The sequence below is a fragment of the Rissa tridactyla genome, chromosome 10, assembly GCF_028500815.1.
Source record: "Rissa tridactyla isolate bRisTri1 chromosome 10, bRisTri1.patW.cur.20221130, whole genome shotgun sequence".
Taxonomy (NCBI): domain Eukaryota; kingdom Metazoa; phylum Chordata; class Aves; order Charadriiformes; family Laridae; genus Rissa; species Rissa tridactyla.
The window spans coordinates 4555306-4574242 of NC_071475.1; the positions used below are offsets into that span (position 1 = coordinate 4555306).

An 18937-nucleotide genomic window follows, 5' to 3' on the forward strand; every position below is an offset into this window, starting at 1 on the left:
ACTGTTAGGGCACAGAGCTCCACGTTCTCACCTCATCAGCACACAGGAGCATTTATGGGGCTCCTACAAAGCTTTCAAGATTCATTGTATGCTTGGCTGCATACTTTTTGCCATAAAGAGCCATAAGTGTGTCGTATTCCCTATGGCATTAACTTGTCTGGCAACAAGCCCTCTTCTGAATCAAGTATTTGTATAGTGGCATCGCTAAAACCCTTTTGGAGCTTGCCATGAAGCACTGAGTACCCCCTTTCCAAAGCAGAAGCGTGGGGGGGGAAGCTGCTGACACCCCTGGGCCAGTGGGCTCTCCTCCTGCCTGTGCTGGCTGTGGATGCCTGGGAGGACTCTCTTTTGCACCTCTTTTTGCTGTGCTTGAATACAAGTCTGATCCCGAAGGGTATCGCCCTGCAAACGTCCATCCCAGCGAGTCTTCAGGGTTCTTCGTGTCTGAAGTTACTTTGACAACTCACCTCCGCCTTGCTTAGGTAATAGCTGTAATATTCCCCTAGAATCTGGCTGAAGAATTAAAATTCAAAACCCGGGATGCTGTCATTACACTAATCTCTTTTTACGCAACTGTCAATCCAGCTTGTAGGCTGGCGCACCCGCTGCGTGCTCCTCCTGCGCACCGCTGCTTTCCATCATCTCCTCCTCTAACCTCGGTCCCCTGCACAGCTCTGCCCACATCTTCATGCAAACTATACCCACGCCTTCGTCCTCCAGCTTCTAATGCAGAGAAGCCACAGCACCTGCCTACCGACCCAGCGGTGTCCCCTGATGTTTCCACTCCCGGCCTCCGTGTTGGAACGGGTAATAAAAATGCTGCTCATTTCATCTCTATTAGGCTTTTCAAAAAGGGTTGGAAAATGAGATGCCGTCTATCTGAGGGGGTCCCAGAATACATAGGCTCAGTTAACTGCATGGATTAGAAGCCACCTGGAGGGCTTTTTTTTTTTTTTTTTTAACCTGTGAAAATTTAAATTCGGCAACGTCTCTGCAAGAGAGGGTGAAATTACCACCTCTCCGCTCCAAGGAAAAAACCTGCTTTCCCTGACTTCCTTACAATGCTTTAGGTGTTAGTGCTTCACAGTATCAGCCTTCATTTCTGTCTTTGGCGTCGCAATACTGGATTTTGTGCACATGGTAAGTGATGCAGGTACACCACCTATTGTTAAAATAGACTAGCACTTCCAGCTACGATAATTCATTTCAGCTGCTTATAGTTTTGCCGAATTGCAACTATTTGGGTTGAAACTTCCCAACCAGAGAGTGTCTGCTTCATGCTGATTAATTTGCTTTAAATTTCAGCAAAAACATTTCAGCTGTTCTGTGAGCAAGATTAAGGAGAAGCGTTATTGAATGTTGTCCTTACTGCTTAGTGGGTTACGGTGGAGGTTTTTTCTCCTTTTTGTAAAAGAAATTCTACCACCCACATGCGTTGGACTTGAAACTTGTCACGTCTTGGATGTGCTTTCTGGTGTCAGGCAGGGCTGTCCTGAGAGCCAGGATGAAACAAATGGTAAAATCACGGCACGTTTTGTTGTCTTCTTTTACAGTTCGTCTCCTGGATAACTTGCTTTCCCTGGTCCTCTCTGCCACCATCCGAGCCAAGTAGCTCACTGCTGTCCCCCCTCTCCCCCTCTTAACCAAATCCACGTGGGGTCTCGTTCCCCCGTCCCCTTCGTGTGGCAGGGCTGAACCTTTGCAAATCTGTCCTTGGCTCCTGAACTGGAGGATAATGATACGAGAGCATCTCGTGCGCTCAGACATACCTTTTTGCCCTCCCTGAAGTTGGCAAATGGGCTGATTTTAGTTGATCGTATGAGCCTGGACAATCACATTTTGAACATTTCCCGGTTGTTACAACCCCTGCGGAGTCAGCCACCCAAACTGGGAGATGACATCGCCTTTCCCACTTTCTCAGTATCTTCCCCGGCTCCCAGGTTCATTCTTGTCTCCGAGTGCTGCTCTGCCACCTGCCTCTACCCAGCTGTGTGAAGGGGTCCTGGGAACTGGGGGTAATTCAGATGCTGATTCGGTACCGAGTCCTGTACTGCCAGGAATGGCACCTTCTGCATCTGGAGAGGGTTTGGACACCAATCTCCTGGGAAACGCTCACACTAAGTGGGTTTCTTCAGGTTTCTCCAGGTTGAAGATTAATTTTGCAGCCAATGCTCTTGAGGGCAGGTGGGTGCAAGGGCTTTTTTTGAGAAAAACAGATCTCTGAGGCTAGGCTAGGAAAGGTTTCCCCCCTATTTTGCACTTAATGTGATTTAATGTTGGCAAGAAAGGCTTGATACAGCAGAACAGAGGTATTCACATCTGTCACTGCAGCTAGAGGGGGCTTTCTCTGAGTGCAGCCCAGAAAGTCAGGTGCATTTGCCTTCCCTGCTGTTGGATCTTTCACCAAAGTGCTGTTTTTAAAGCATTTGGTTCCCCAGCAGGATTTCCCGCTCTGGTTTCCATGAGATTAATTGTTTCAAAAGCTGGAGTGGATGGAAAGTTTTGTTGGCTAAGCCTGTACCGCTTCTCTGGGCAGGAAAAGCTGATGCTTTTAGCACTGCCATGTGTTTCTGTACAGTCTAATATCTCACTCAGCTGTTACGTATTCTTACTTTATTCAGCCATTATTTAACACATTAAGGAAGCACATGAAGTGGTTTCATGTCGCCATTGATTGATACCTTTTCCTTGATAATCTTCTCATGGTAATTTTTTCAGTTTCGCTGTCACGTTCACCAGTGCCAACGCGCAGTTGCAGATCAGACTTCTTTGAGCTCAGGACAGGTATTTGAGACGCTGCATTCAAACCCAGGAGATATTGCTTCGTGTCATTCATTGCCATTCCTAGCCCTGGTCGTAAAACAGTGGGATTTAGGATTAGGCCAGTGTGCACTTGACCTGACCGATTGCAGAACGCATTTCAGAGACTTCAGCTGAGAATGGTTTTCTTTTCTTGGCTTCTGCACAGTTCAATTAAGATTTCATTGGAAAATGTTAACCGGTAAAATATATCCCTTCTTCGGCTAAAGCTGTAATGGTCACATAACTATAAATTCCTGTGCAGTCAAACAGTGGCTCACGAGATCCATGGAGACTTGCCCGCTTTGGAAATCTCGAGAGGAGGTCCTGCAAAGCCAGCGTCAGCCTTGGCTGCATGGCTGGCTGCTTTAGCACCACGAACCTCTGTTGGGCTCTGCAGGAATAGTTTGGTTGGCTACAAACCAACTACCAGAGGAAATAAAGCTAAGAGAGCAGAATAGGAGAGGACAGTAAAGCCATAGATACTGCACCGCAGCGCGGATGAGAATTAACTGTCAGAATAACACAGCTTTATTACATTTTTTCCCCAATTCCTAATCTTTTCCTTGCATGGAGCCAGAGTTTATATGCTGGGCCAGCCATATTTCTAGATAATGTATAATCACGGTTCCCTCTCGCTGATTATCTTACTGCTCAGTTACAGCTGGTCTGCTGGGCAGCACGAAGCTTTTCCACGTGGCCTGTGGACACCACTAAAAAGCGCCACAAGCCTGGTGCTTTCAGCCCAGCGGGATTTGACCCCCCTTCAGCACAGGGCTGATGCTCAGCAGCAGCCACTGGATCTCACCAGCTTCGTGGTGCAAAGGGGAGCTCTGACCGAGGAGCCCCAGCCCGCACGCACCATGCGAGCTTGGATGAGGGCCACGTTGCAGGACTCTACTGATTGATGTTTCATTAGGAGCATGTCCTTCTCTGCCACCCCTGCAAAATTCGAGCAGCGGGTTTTTCTTTCCTCATCAGTTATTAGGTATTCCTAGCCTTGCTTTGGTAAAACCAGGAGGTTGGGGGGTGGCTTTGCTCCCCCATGTCCTGTTTGGGAGGACCCCCCGAAGGGCTGGAGGACTGCAGTACCGAACTGTTGGGCAGGGGCATTTCAGGGCATGAGCCGCAGAGAGCCTGACTGAAGCACTTTGTTCGAGCTCCTCCACTCCATTAGCTCCAGGATGCCAACTGAGAGTAAAACAGAGCAAGCTTCAGTGCAGTTCTCATTGCTTCAGGTTTTTAAACATTGCAACATATGCCTGAGCGATCTTGTACTGTGTACGGCTGGCGTTTTCTGAAACGTGCCTCCGTTGGAAGAGATAATCATGCTTTGTTTAAATTCATTTCTGAAGTTTGAAAACCAATTTCTTTATAAGGCTGCCCAGTTCACTGAATTGAACCTCCGCACAGTAGCATATTCAGTTTCTGACGTAACCTGCTACCGCTGCTTTTAGCTGTAGCTTTAACCACAGAAATAACAGCCAAAAAAAAAAAAAAAAAAACCACCCTACTATTTGCTTCATTTTTTTCCTATTTTTTTTTTCAATGACACTGGCTGCACTGTTAGTTGGAAAGAAGGCTTGGGGAAGGCATATGAATGTGCTTTCTTCCTCAGCTGAGAGGGGCATTTGAATTCTCTCTGGCTTTCCTGAAATCACAGTATTTGTGAGAACATCTGTAGAAAAGAATTAGCTTTTTCTTCCCCCCGCCCTCACTGAAAGCAAACTTCAGAGAAGTTCAGGCTCCTGGGTCTTTCTGTGGATTATTTTAGCTACGCTGAAAAGGGTAGAACCCGTCTCATTGCAACCAGCTGGAAATACAGCAACCGCTGAAAAAGGACAGGAGCTATCTGCCGTCGATGTATGGATTTGGTAGCAGTCAGGCTGTTCTTTAACATTTTCAGCAGTGCTAACATTACAAGCCAAGAGCTCTGAGATAAGCCTGGCCATGCCCTGGGCAGTGCAGAGCATCAGTAACTCAGCCAGGGAGACTCTCCGGGCTTGAACGGGAGGTTACTCTGTGGGTCGTGCTGGTACCTCCTCCAGGGTCACCCGCGGTAGGGTGGACAGGCATATTCTCTCTAGGCTGCGACAAAAAGCATTAGGAAACTAAGACTGGGACTCACAGGCTTAAGTTTCTGGGAGCACACGATGCAGAAACTCATGAATCATCATTCCATGGTTAATACCTGCAAGAAGAGGCTGAGGCATTACCTGCAAACCTTTGATCTGAGCTGTTGGGGCTGCAGCCTGCAGGGCTACCCGGACGGTTTCTCCTGAATTAATGGTGGTAGTAATAAGAGCTCCAGCTGGAAATCCAATGCCCTGTCCCCTTCCAGCTAGGATGGACTGTGCAAACACTGGACCAAAATCCTTGTTTGAAAGATTTCTTTGTAAAAGAGAGGAGCCAGTCGGCTGGGCTTTCCCTGCAGTGGCTTGGAGACTTGGAATGTGCTTTCTCTGCTCCATACTAAGCTGATTTGGTAGCTTTCCAGGACTAAACTTCTTGCAGAAGACACCTCTGGATAGAGTTTCTGGAGGAGACAGACACCATGCCTCCTAGATATTCTGGGTAGGTGGTTGTCTGATTTTAGCAGTGCTGGGGTTTACTAATGCAGACGTAATTCAATTAGGGCACCCAGAGGATTGGAGAAAAGCCTTTATTATTTTTAGTCTAAATAAAAATAGTATCTCAGGCTTCCCGGAATAGTGAAAACAGAGTGTCATGGACGATTTCTGACAAAGAATATTTATATGATTTTTTAGCCAGGGTTTCCATGAAATAGAAGCTGTTTAGATTGGATTTGGCCAGCCCTGTCACGTCTAGGCATGTGCAATTAGTTGTCTGTGCTTAACATTGCAGTAACAAACCTGGGGTTGACTTTGTGGCAGTATGCACAGGGTACAGCCTCACAAATGGTAAGTTAAGTGACGATGACTATTTTAATCGTACCCCCTTCAGTAAACAAGAAACTCTGTTTTTAGTCACGAGGGAATGTTTCGGCAGTGGTAAAGGGATTTAGGAACCTAAAGCCTCATCTAAATGTGGCCAGTGAGGGCAGTACCTAAGTCGTATTAGTTTCTTTGAAAACATTGCTCCATTTGTTGTCTTCTCCTCTTCCTCCAGGGCCAGGCTGCTTTGCTGTAGGGGGTCTCAGCAATGTCAGTGTTTCTGGAAGGTCTGGTTATGCTGTCAGGATATGGAGTGCTGGGGGGACAAGGGACAGACGTGCCCAAGCTTCCCTGATGCAAGAGGGACAAGAACACAGAGGCCCTCTGTCCCTGCCTATAACACAAGGTTTTAAGGAGAAAGGGAACCTTCTCAGCATGGTCATTCCGTGGTCGAGGAGTCTTTTATAGCACTGCTCTGACCACTGATGGCAATTTATGTCGTTATTTACAGGCTTGGTTCTTTTTTTTTTTTTTTTCCCCCTCTTTCCTTTGTATTTGGAGCCAATTCAGATGGATGTGTGCATAATAGCAGCAAAGTGAGCGCTGCAGGGAAGAGAGCACTCTCCAGCACGCCGTGCCCCACCAGGCTGAGAAGCTGTTTCGTTTGGCCAGGAGCACTTCTCGCCGCAGTACACCCCCCGCCTCCGCTCTCAGGGATAAATTTGCCTTTGCTCGGACCGAGGGAGCTGGAGAATGAAACACCCCAGATCGCAACCTTGTCCTCGCTGCTGCTGTGCTAAGGAAGGGGACTTTCCAGCCGAGGCACTTAAACTAGGGTCTCTCTGCCTTGTTATATCTTGGCTGCTGGCTGCGTGGGTATATAAGATCACAAGACCTCAGACCATTTGGTCCTGGGGTTCTGGTCATGAACACGTCAACGTAAATAGATCGAAGTCCAGGAAACAGGACTTTTCAAAGAAATTTCTTTGCTGCCTGCACTGCTCCTAAGATACCTGGCTTGGCTGTGCTATTGAGTCCCACGCTTCCAAGCAAATAAAGCCCAGCTTAGAATAATCTGGTTTATACCTTTTGTGAAGGTATAAAAGCATGCTGTTAACAAATTTCTTTCTATCAAATGCATGTATAGACTTCCTGGACGTGGTCCCTCGGCTGGGATAAAAATGAATACAGTCTCTGAGCAAATGCTTACAGCAGCCAAAGATCTGGCCTTTTCATTACAGGCTTCAAACTAACAATTCTGGGCTTGCAAATACATCAGCAGAGGCGCCGTGCCTGTGTGGGCAAACACTCCCTCCCCCTTAGTTATCACCAGCTTTGGCCAAACGGTTTAAAGAGCACAGTGCTCAAATTGCCCTGAAACGTGGAGAGATCTCCTGATGGCATCTCCAAACCCCTGTTTTTCCCCATTTTGGGAATCTTTTAAATGCAAACTCTGCCCAGGCTCCCAGGAGAGAATTTTTTGTTCTGACGTGCTGGGACCATGGTAGCAAGGTCAGCACATGGGGCAGGTCTTGTGTCCATCTCACCTGCCACTGCTGGGGAGGTCCAGTAGGACCTGAACGCAGACAGAGGCTGAACAGATCAAAGACTGCAAGGACGGTCACGACAAATTACTGCAAGGTTTGGTGTTACCCAGTAATGAGACTCCCCACTGCGTTCGCCCCAGTTGTAGATGGCAGGAAACCAAGATGCAGGCTAGTTTCTCTTGTTCTAGAAGAGCTTCAGGGGAGCAGGTAATAGAACTCAACTCACTGGGTCTTGATGCTTTGCAAAGTATTTGAGAGTTGGCCACTACACCAAATAAACCTCTTCCATCCCTCAGCCTTCGCCCAAGGGAAAACCAAGGGATTTCTGTCTGGGAAAAGGCTTTCCTGGGGACCAAGACAGGAAATCCCCACAGGAGAGGAGGGCTGTCACCAGCCTCCACCATCCTCCACTCCGAACGGTGCTCCTGATAGCATGCCTGCAAAATAGGTGTCCCCTGCATCCATGTGCATGAAAACAGCTCTTCTTATCACCCCACGGAGTAAAGAGTGCGCACAGTGAGTGTTTGTTTCATGGAGGGGTTTCAAAACAAACTTTGGACAGCTGTGAGTCTCTTCTCCTGGTGCACAGCTGGAAGGCATCGCCACGTTGCACTGGTGAAAGGGAGCTCGGTGGCTTTTACTGGCTTTAGAAGATGTTTATCAGTGTAACAAAAGCTGGCAGCTCCTCCACTGCCTGTTACTTGGCGTCAGGACCATCGGTATCTTGTTTGTGATGCTACGATAGGCGAAACAAAGAGATTTGTGTGCGTGCTCTGCTTTCCTAGAAGCTAACGGCAGCTCCCAGAGGCAGACTGCCTGGATGCTGTTTCCGTGGATGCTCTCCAGCGCTAGTGCCACCAGGCTGCCCAGTCGAAACATGCTGGCACTCATGTGGCATCTCTATTGACCAGCCTGAGCCCAGTCGTTTCTATCAGGGGAAGCACCACATCCCCAGCGAGAGATGTCCCAGTCCCGGCGTGGATCTGGCCATCAGGAGAAGGGCCTCTTCTCTTCGGCCATGACTTGTTTTTAATCCCAAACCCAGGCAGCAGGGCAGCGCTCGTAATCCCCCAGGGACGTCAATATTGTTGTGCCGCACTGTGAGGTGACGCAGCAAGGCCCAGGCTGCAGTCAGGCTTTTCCATCTGCTCAAAAAAACGACCAGCTTGGGCCTTTGAGAGCCCATCCTGCCCTGAGGGATTTGGGTACATAGCTATAGCAGTATTTGTATTTCTCCTTCCCCACAACAGCATTTGGTGTTATTTGTTGGAATTCGCACCACAAGATAAGAATGAGACAGAGGATATTTTTACTAAGTAGTGAATATTCAGTGCTCACTAATCCTAAGGAACCTGCAAGAGAAGGTAGTTTGGGCCCTATGAAAAGTCTGGCAATGTACCTGCTGTGAGTTAGGCATTTGTGCGCCAGGTGAAACCCTATGGGCCCTGCCTCAGGAGCTTTTACCCTTCCCTTCAGAGCCCTCATCATGTTGCAGAAGCAGTCCTTCCTTGGAGGAGGCAACATCTTAAGGAATGAGAGGGAGAAATTCCCACCTCCAGAGGGAAACTCGAAATGTGTTTTCCTTGCAAGACCTATTTGTGCTTAAAATACTCAGAGTCCTCTTTCCCAGCCGCCATAACCAGACTGTAAAAAAAGAGCATTGGGTATACGAGTCCCTGCTCTGCGCGGAGTCTTGCTCGCAGGAGATCTCTGTGACGCACTAGAAAAACTGCTTCTCTCCATCTCCCCCCTCTGAATTGTGTTCCCCTGCGATGCAGGAGAAGCTAGGTATTGAGTTGTCCGCTGTGCGCTGACACATGACGGGCAGGATGGCAGCCGTAGCAGCTTGCTCCAGGGCTTTACAGGGTTCCCTGGAGCAGAAAGGTCGTTAGCCGTGCAGTGACGTTCCAGCATCCCCCTCTCTTTGTGTAACCCTGCATGCAGCTGCTACCGCAGGGGCAGACGGAGCTGAGGGGTGCTTTGGGCAGCAGGGAGGGAGGCCGCGGCTTTCTGCTGCGAACGTGCAAGGAACAGCAGAGCACGAAGCCAGCGCCGACCGCGGGAGTCTCGCGCTCCTAGCGGGAGGCCTGACAGGTCTGCTGCTCCTGCTGTCGGAAGTCACCGCCGCTCCCAGCGCTGCACGAAGATCAAGGGCAATTGGCTTTCCAGCGTGCGTCTGTAAATCACATCCCCTCCTCACGCGGGCCTCTAAATCAGGCATCAGCAGAGAACGAGCTCCCAGCTGGTAACCGTATATAAACTAATGAAATATAAATGCCTGGTACAAAAGGCAAACACGGTCCCCAGTTGCCACCACTGAATAAAATGTTTGAATGGGAGTTTCCATCACACCAACAACCTTTCCAGTAGATGCAAGCATTGCAGGCAGAGACTAGTCCTCAGAGCCTGTAATTTGGTTTGCTCCCATCACCACTAGTGCTTTTAAAAGAAAACAGCTGCTGCCTTTTTTTCTCCTTTTTTTTTTTTTTTTTAAACTGTGGCAGCAAGAAAGTTAAATGAATGATTTCTTAAAATCTATTTTGACAGAGGCCTGCATTCCACGACGAGAAGCGAGAGCCCAGTTTTTCGTTTCTTGTTCTCTTAGGGAGATTTCCCAGGAGATCAGGAGATAATTGCAAAAGGATCTCTGGGAAGTCATTAGCGTTTTGTTTGGGAACAGAAAGGTCAGCAAGCTATGGAATTAGCCAGGTAACAATATTAACTACTCAGGACCAGATGCTATTTGCACTATCCTAACGCTTAGTACTTTTTTTCTGACAAGGCGTATGAACCTGCGTAACTTCAGGCAACGTATGCTCTCGTACCCACCAAATCGGTGGGATTCCCCAGGGTGTGGAGTGTCTTTGGGATCGGATGCTTATTCCCTGCCCTGTCCCCCTGAGACCAAGGAGATTTGCTCAAGGCATTAGTGCTACTCCGTATGAACAAGTGGCAAAAGCTGGCCATGGATTTAAAAGATTCACCAAGCGTCTTGTTTTATTATATATACTTTTAACTCTTTGGTTACCTCTCTAGAGGTATTTAATGTAAATTCTACCTTTTATCCAACCTGTTTCTCTTATATACTGGGCCTGCAAATATTTAGTCCAGCACCTAATGGTGAAAAGTCCACCCCAGCGTGATTCGTTGCTGCTTTGAACTGCGGCTGTTGTATACCAGTGTAAAGTGGGCATAAACACTAGCATTTTGATGAAGTAATATTTGAAAACTCACATTCTGCAGGTGAAAAGGACTACAGGAGATGGTGGAAAAATAATGCACTACTTGAGAAAGCAAGCATTGCAGCTTGGTGATGTTGGCAGAATTGATCTTTCCCGGTTAATACAAAAGAATGTGACAGAACGGGGCACCCTGCTCGTCTTTCAGGGCAAAATGTTGTGGGTCCCAGTTATGACAAGGACGGTTTGGATAAGGTGGTAGGAAAATTTTTGAGGGTTTGCAGAGCTGGAAGGGATCGCTGGGCGAGACCATAAGGTGTCCTTCTTGGGGAAACTTTCAGAACAAGCTGCGCATACATCTGCTCACGTAGGGGATGAGCTGGGGCATTGCAAGGTCCCTCTCAGCTGGCACATTACAGTGATGCTATAAAATTTAAAAACAAAGCATTGAGTATCAGGATACACTGGGGCCCATAGAAATGCTGGCGGCAGGGTGATGCCTAATGCCCATCTTAGAAAACAGAGAGGACATTACCCACGGTCGTCTCTGTGAGTATCTCCCCAGGTGCTGCTCTCTGAAGAAAGCCTGTACCGCATCGGTGTAATTCCCTACATATCTGCCCAAGCCCTTGCTGGCTTGGTAAAACTTGGGGGCTCTGGTTGCAAACACAGTGTGCACTGGGGCGAAGCCACCAGCAGATGGAGGTCTCACCAGCATCAGGCCAGGATAAACTATTTCCGTGGCACTCAGGCTTCAGACCTAAATAACTGGGTGCAAAATCAAAATATCCCCTGGACAGGCTCCTTTTCCAGGTAGCTGGAAAACTAGGACTTGGGGAGGAGTCCAATGGATTCCTCAGTTTCCAGCTGAAACTAGCTGATGTTTAATTTCCATTCAACATGGTCATCCGACCAAAGCTTGGGGTTAATCTCACTCAGTGGCACCAAGGTCCTGGGAAACAGCAAGGCATTTGGGAGAAACCTGCTGAGAAGACAGTAACGAGCACTGCTAATGAGCAGGGAGGGAATCAAGCGTGCACTGCATCAAAGGCACAGCATCTTTCTGCAGGCAAAAAGCGCTCTCTCTTCACCTACAAGCCAGATGCAGTTCCAGGCCTTGGTAGTAACAAGTTTCCTCCATGCCGTGTTATTAGTACCTTTTGACCATTATTCTTGGTTATCCATATTGCCTTTATAGCCATAAATAGCTCTAGCCACGGTCTGAACCCCACGATGCGAGGCACCGTGCAGACAGGGAGCAGGGTGGCCCTTCCACGGGCAGTTCACCGCCTGGCGGGGAAGGGGCCATTGCCGTTCTCTAGGAAATACTCATTTCTCAGTTCTTCCAATTAACCTAGCAAAGCAGCAGACGGAGGGAGCCAGGCTCAGCGCTCGCCCACAGAAAACTGCCACACTCATTTCACACGTGCCGCTGAGCAGTCGCATTTTCACGCGTGCGTCGTGCCTCAGTTGTTCTCCAGTCGCCAGTGGGGCTTGGGGAGGGAGAGAGGGCTTCTCCAATGCAGACGGAATCTGATGATTCCCTTAGAAATAGTCTTGGGATAATAATTTGGGAGTCTGAGAGCTTGAGCTTAATCCTCTGCCATTCTACGCTCCTGGGGTGACCTCTCTTCCCAGGTAAGCAACAGCCACCATCGTCTGCCTTACGGGCTGGGGTTGCTCTTTCCTTTCTGTATGATGGGGATGCAGGGGAAGGGGGATGGTACGAGCCATCAGCACGTGGGACCGGGGGAGTTTCTCAGACACACGGAAACAGGCAACAGCAAAGCCCTGACTTCCCAGCAGCTGGTGTCATTACCACCCAACAGCTCATGCCATAATGTCCCCCTTCCCCCTTGAAAATGTGTTTGTCCTTCTAAAAAGGGTGTTTTAGCATTGGAGCCGATCATATTTGCAGCTGAGTCCAAGCAGGATTCCTATAAAATCTTCGTGGTGTGTTTCCCCTTACCTCATCTAGCCCCGCAGATGTGAACAGCACGTTCACCTCGGACTGCTGGAAGACCAGCCTTGCATAGCTGATGTGATCACAGATGGCCCCGGCCCTGCCCTCGGGTGTGAAATACAGACAGCAGTCAGCAGGACTCAACAGGTCAGTGTCTGAGTTTCAACTGGGGTGTTTTATTGTATTTTCTTTTAAACGGAATGCCCAACTATGGGTGAGGATTTGTCACTTGGCAGTGTTTTTAGTTCTTCTGTTGAGCCCAGGGAAGTTGGGTTAAAGAGGTGATTATTTTCCTTAGCTCCTGTAATAGCCGTGGTCCAAATTTTCTGGTGTTTCAGTACTGGGAGATACAAATAGTGAAAAACTCACCGACTGTCTGAGTTGCCCCTTCCAGCTCCTGAAAAGCTACTGGAAGGGGGCTCCCACTGCACAGGCTGGATGCATCTTCAGCCCCTGAACCTCACTCTGTCCCTTGAGAGGTTCAAGGACAGCAGCACCAGACGTCCCTTTTGCTGTAGTGAACACCCAGAAAACCGCTCTGGTCTCGTCTAATACTGACAAAACCCTTAGGTGTTTATTCCCCTCTGAGGTTGTTGGAAGCCTCTATCAGAAACAGAAATCAGGGGAGGTTTCACTTTGTAGTGCATCCCCACCACAAGGGTAATGCCTGTAAGCAGATATCAAAATGTATTCACCCACACCAGTCCCTCCTCTCCACCTGGACTCAGCCAGTCCCTTTGTCCCTGGGGTCTCTCAGCCCGTCTTTGCACGTAAGGCAGATCCCAGCTCTTTGCGCACTCGTCGAGGGGGGGAAAATTGCTTGAAGTACTTGCAATGAAATACAACCTGCGTCTGCAGAGCCATTCCCGGCCAGCAGCCATCAACTCTCTCCCAGCACTGCCTGTCTCACTCCCCGGTGGCAGGGGTTACAGTCCCTCCCTGCACATCAGACGGGCACAGGGCTCAGGAGCTGAGGTTATCCTTCCAATGGGTTACCGCAGACACTGCTGTGACCTTGCAAGGAGGTGTAAGTACATTAGGATCTCAGCGGTGGTCTCATTTCTGTTGCCCCCCTCTAGACCATCCAACGGGGACTTTATAGAGCTGTGTAATTGCACGGTGATAGCTCAGCTTGGCCTACACGGCACTGCTCGGCTTCTTATTTCATTCCAGCTTCCTTCACTGCAATGAATTCATTCTCCTGGTTTACTGTGCCCTAAATGAGGGCAGAATGAAGCCCAGCATGTGCACACACCCAGGCTTTCTTTGTCATTCTGAGTGGCTCCTCCTTGAGCTGTCCTCTTTTTCTTAAAGCGAAGTATTTTCGGGATGAAGAGAGAAGCAGTGATTGACTGTTGTCAGTGGAAATCCAGCGCTCAGCCGGACTTTCTAATTTGGCAAGTGGCCTTTGAGTAGATCTTGAGTGTTTTACAGAGTTGGGTCAACAGCATTACTGCTATTTCAAAACTGGGGCAACAGAAGCTCAGAGCTTGTTTTGCCTGCAATTACAGAGCCTGGGGGTTAGAGGACGTGGTAAGAGAGCTTTGCGCTCTGGCTTTGCAAAAACATGCAGAGCTTGGTAGAAAATTGTGTCCTCCTCCTGCATAACTTTAAGACTTGAGTCAAAATTAGTCAGAAGCATTATTGCTTTCGGCTAAAGTCTGCAGGGCCAGGGGGTTAGCCAAAACATAATAAACCAGAAGAGGTATATTTTTAAGGCTGCACAACTTTGTGATGCTTACGAGAAAAGCCACCAGGCACCTCCCGCCCCCTGCCAGCACACCAGTAACTCTCTCTTCCCCTGCGAGGAGTTTTAAAGCCGTCACGGGAGTTTGGTGGGGAAGCGCGTACTCCCCAGCGCTGGCAGGGCGAGGAAACCCTCCCCCCCGCCTCCAACACCGCGTGTCCCCCCCCTCCCCCGCTGCCACCGCCGCTCCGGCGGGGCTGGATGGGGCGAACCGCGCCGCGGCCACCGGCCGCCCAGCGCCATCCCCTGCGCTGCGGGACACCCGGGGGGCCAAGTTCCCCTTCCCGCGGCTGAGCCGCTCCGGTGTCACTTCCTGGCGGCGGGGGGACGGGGCGGCGGGGCGGGGCGGGGCGCGGAGCGGCGCCCGGGGCGGTGCGGGGCCGGCGGGCGCTCGGCGGGCCCGGGGCGCTGGGCTGGGCTGCGCCGCCGAGCCGCGGCGGAGGATGCGGCGGAGCCGGGCGCCGCGGCTGGCGCTGGCCGCCTGCCTGGGCTCGTTCCTGCTGATCGTCTTCTACTTCCAGAGCAGCCTCAACCCAGGTGGGTCCGCCGGCACACGCCGCACCGGGACCCCCGGACGGGCGGGAGGCGGGACCCGCGGGCAGCCCCTCGCCGGTTCCCGGAACCGCTTGGGTGCCGGCGAGCCCCGCTCCGGTCCGGAGGGGGCCGGTCTGGTCCAGAGGGGCCGATCCGCGGGGGAGCGTAAGTTCGGGTCCGGCGGTGAACATTGCCGGGGTTCCCGGAGGTTGCACGTTTCTGGGCTGGGACGGCTGAACTTCGCCGCTGTGTGTGTTTGCTTGCCACGCGTGACCGGCTTGCCATCGCAGCGCTGCTGTTTGGCAGCCGAATTCGTCTTTCATTTTTAAAGGCAAGCTGCTTTTTTTTTTTTTTTTTTTTTTTCTCTTTTCTCTGGGTGTCCGTCCCGTTCAGTGAAAGCGGGGCATGAAATTGCGTGCGGCTTCGCGCAGTCCCGCCGGGGCTGCGCTGGGGCTGGGACAGGGAGAGGAGCTGCCCCCTTCCACAAGCGCCTGTTTCACGGTCACTAAAAGTCCTGGGGAATCTGGTTGAATTGCTCAAGGGACTTCTTTAGTGTGTGCTCTTAGAAATATCTGCCATGCTGGGAAACAATTCAGTAATAAGAGAACTAAAATATAAACAGTTTTGTACTGGAGGGGTTATTTATTTCCGTGCCTGCTTTCTGCTCTTTTGGGGAAATTAGCTCCGCTTTCCTAAGAGACGTTATTGGGTAATTCCTGTAGTTTTAACAATGTACTAATGTTTTCTGATTACAGCAGCAATCCATCAAGGGGGCCTTTAAAGTTACGTCTTAAAATCCAGAAGCCTGATTTGACTGAAACGTTAGTGGAATTTTATCAGTGTAGACTAAATTAAATGTGATTTTCCTTTTATAGGAGCTGCTCCATCACTTTAATGTGTTTTTTTCCTAAAAATAAAAAAGTCTCAACTTGTTGGCTGAGTAAGATTGAAAAGGAGTTAAGTTTCGGCAAGCATTTGTTCTTTCTAGAAGAGCACATGAAGTTTGTCAAATGAATTCAGAAATCCCAGAAGACCACAATCAGTATTGTGTTCCTTAGTAATTTTTTTTTAAAGAAACAATATATGTATCTTATTTTAGTACTGGGACTGTTCAGTAAAAAGCGCAGCCCTGAATGGGGCTGTAATCTCCAGGGCTCCTGACAGAGAGGTGATCGCGTTTTACACTGGATTCGCTTTCTAGTATTTGACTGGAAAACGTGGCTCTTTTCAGGACTCTGGTTTTCAAAAGGAGACTTCTGCGTGTCTGAGTCAGCAGAACTTTCTGTGCTTACTTGACTTTAATCCCTTGCAGGATCTCAACACAGTTTCACGCAGAGTTCCCGTCAGGTCAGAGCAAACCAGGTGACGGTAATGGCGATGGCATCTCACGAGGGGTTTGGAGGACTTCAGGTCTGGAACGCTCCCTTGAGAGGCACTGGCCAGCTGAGGCTTTGGGAAATGCGACGCCCTTAACAGGCTGCAAATCTGTTTCCTTCATACTGGGCAAGTGTGATTTTTGCAAGGTCCTGTAGATGGTGATAGGTCTGGGGTAGGGATCCCAACCTGGTGGAAGCCTGTGGTGTTTGTCGCTCGGTGGAAGCCCATTTGCGAGGGTGGTGAATACCCTCTGCGGATTTGCCCCTTAAGGCTCACAAGAGAGGTGAATTAAAGTGCTATTCGTGTTCTCTGACATCTGGTTATTTTCTAGCCTCATAGTTGTCTCGCTGGGCTCCAGCCTTCATTTTTGTGCCATTTCTTTCCCTTATTATTCTTCAGTTTACAGTTTTTCCTTTCCTCTCTAGTTCTGTGAAAAACTCACACTAGCAGAGGAAAGGTCGTTACCAAATACAGAAAAGAAGGAAGCTAAAAACCGCTTCTTTTTTTTATCCCAAAGAAAAGCAAACTGAGGCCCATTACTTGAATTTTAGAAGGTACAAGTTACAATAATAGGTAAACAATTTGCAGGCAAAAATGCCGTGTTTAAAGTGATGGTGGCCTTGAGGTTATTTGGAGTTCTAGTTGCCTGGTGTCGTTTGGTTTCTATATAATAATGAAGAAAAATGCTGGGAAAAGCAGCAGGGCTGTGAGCTTCCCCCAGGAGCAGTCAGATCCTTTTCTCCGTCTTGAGCAGGATTCAGCAGGTCGCCTTTCCTGGGCCACCCACACTCCGTTACGTGTAACATGCTCAATTAATCCTTGCTAACCGCCTAGAGACCGAACCATCCTGTGACCCCGACAAGGCGTACAACGTGGGAGGAAAGGTGATATAAGCAGAAACCTTTACGTTTGAGAGTGCTAAGGGCTCACTCCTCTCGGGGAGCAGGAATTGACTCCTCCGTTTGCATTTCCCACTTTTAACTCCATCCGGGCAGTCGTGCGTTGGGGTGGTTTGCGCTGAACTCCGTGGCTGTGCTGAAATAAGGCTTTCTTGTTCTGCCCTAGGAACACCCACACGCCAGCGTGTGCTGAAATAACTCTGCTCCTAAATGCCGCTGAGTTGGTTATTTTGGTGCTGGGCTGAGTTGGTTTGTGCTGAAGTCAGTGGCAGAATGCCCCGTTGTACCTCCTCGCAGGCAGAAATGGGCTCGGGTGTGTTTGCCAACCTCACGGGTGCTCAGGAGAGGTGAGAGAAGTCTCAGTGCTCCCCAGGGAGAGCATCCGCGTGTGGGTTTGAGCGTGCATTGACTTCGTATCCCCGATTGCTTCCCTTTGGCTTTCCTCGCTGCTGGCTGTACCGGTGGGTGGCCGCGGGGGCTGTAGTCCTTGTCCCTGGCCGTGGGGTGCAGCTGCAGCACGCGGAGTGTCCCCTGCTCTCTTTGGGATGGTAATGACCTGTCTGTCCTGTTGGCCTTCAGCTGTCTCACTCCAGGCTCGCAGACACGTGGCCAGTGGCAGAATGTCTGCATGGCAGGAAGGTATTAAAGTGGTGCTGAGCACGCTGGCAGCTGGAGTTTACTGACTGCCACAGCGGGTAGTTGTGGTGTTTGGCTGGAGCAGTCACCTTTCAGCATCTCCAGGCCCTTCTGCATCCGGACTGGTGATGTGGGCAGGGCAGATGCTCATCTCCTGGGCAAACCTCACGCCATCTCAGCTTGGTGCGTGAAGTGATGCGGTCCCTCAGGGGGACTTGGTTGTACTGGTGTCCATCCAGGAGATCCCAGCTGGCCTTAGCGTGATTGTCATCCGTCTTCTGAGTTGATCTTCCTCTGCCGCCTCCTCCAGGGGTGGCGCGTCGTTACTGGTGGCTATGCTGGTTTCTGCACGCTGTACATTTTATGTACAGAGAAGGTGGGAATGAGCAGTGCGGCTCTTGGCCTGTTGTTTCATCTAACTCCGGTCGTATTGTGTCTAGCCTGGCACAGCAGTAAATGCTGGAGGCTGCTGATCCTTGTCTACATCAGAGCCTTGGTCACTGCTGTTCTCGGGGGAACCACACTGATTTTAGCACCGGTGGGGGAGCTGTGGGTGACCGTGCTGGTACCGATGTGGGGCAGAGAGAAGGGAGAACATCTGAAGGAGTCAGAGGGAGGTGAGTGGCAGGTGGTAAGGCCCTGCGTTCATCTGCGTCTGCGGTTTCTGCAGACCTTAATTAAAAGTGCTGTGGGGCCACCCCAATGGTAGGTCTTTTGGTGAAGCCGTGAGTAGGCAAATTGTACTGACATCCAGAGAGCTGGCAGTTTTCAGGCCACGAGTGCGGGGCCAGAGGGATGTGTGCACAAACCTGCAGTCTCCTAAGCAGTGAATAACCAGCTCCTCCATCCCAAAAGAACGTATTTCCTAATGAGAGGCAACTGGGTGCTATATGAAGCATTTTACGTAACCTTCCCCTTCTTGAGGCTTCCGTTTCTGACCAGTGTTATTTGAGGAAAAAGTCCCCTTGCCGTCCAGGGGACAGTCCCAGAAGCGTTTGGAGGAAGAGGCACCTTTGGGAGCCTGCGGCAATTCAGTCTGATCCCAAGAGACCCTTGCGTAAGAGCGGGGCTATTCCGTTCTTGCCCCATCCTTCCTGTGTCCAGTCCAGTGACTTGTGCGTACTGGAGGTGACGGGGGGGGACAAAAGCAGACCTTGCACAGAGACAGCCTGCGGGACGGGGAGTGCTCCGCTTCCTCTTCTTTCTAGTTCGTTCCAGCGCTGAATCACCTTCTCCAGTAAGAAAGAAGGAAAAACCCTCGATCTCAAAATGCTGCTTTGTTTCTGCCCCGCTTCTGTCTGACTGCAGCATCCGGCCGTTGCTTCTTACATCTTTGTAGCAGCGCTTGCTTTAGCGCTGGCT

The 18937-nt window shown here is 50.0% G+C and overlaps 1 protein-coding gene across 6 annotated transcripts in view; it reads left to right on the forward strand.

Moving 5' to 3' along the window:
• The window catches only part of CHST13 (carbohydrate sulfotransferase 13), a 69245-nt gene that overhangs the window by 22244 nt on the left and 28064 nt on the right, over positions 1–18937 (forward strand). Inside the window, exons 1-2 of one of the 6 annotated variants that reach the window (XM_054216159.1) lie at positions 755–807; positions 12406–12529. The exons of 2 other annotated variants lie outside the window; for them this stretch is intronic. Coding sequence is in view for 1 of the 4 variants with exons in the window: in XM_054216155.1 (XP_054072130.1) it covers positions 14573–14666 (94 nt within the window). In the remaining 3 variants the exon portion in view is untranslated. Of the gene's footprint in view, positions 1–521; positions 808–12405; positions 12530–14540; positions 14667–18937 lie in introns of those variants that run through there. 3 more of the 6 variants (XM_054216156.1, XM_054216160.1, XM_054216155.1) reach the window with 3 other exon arrangements.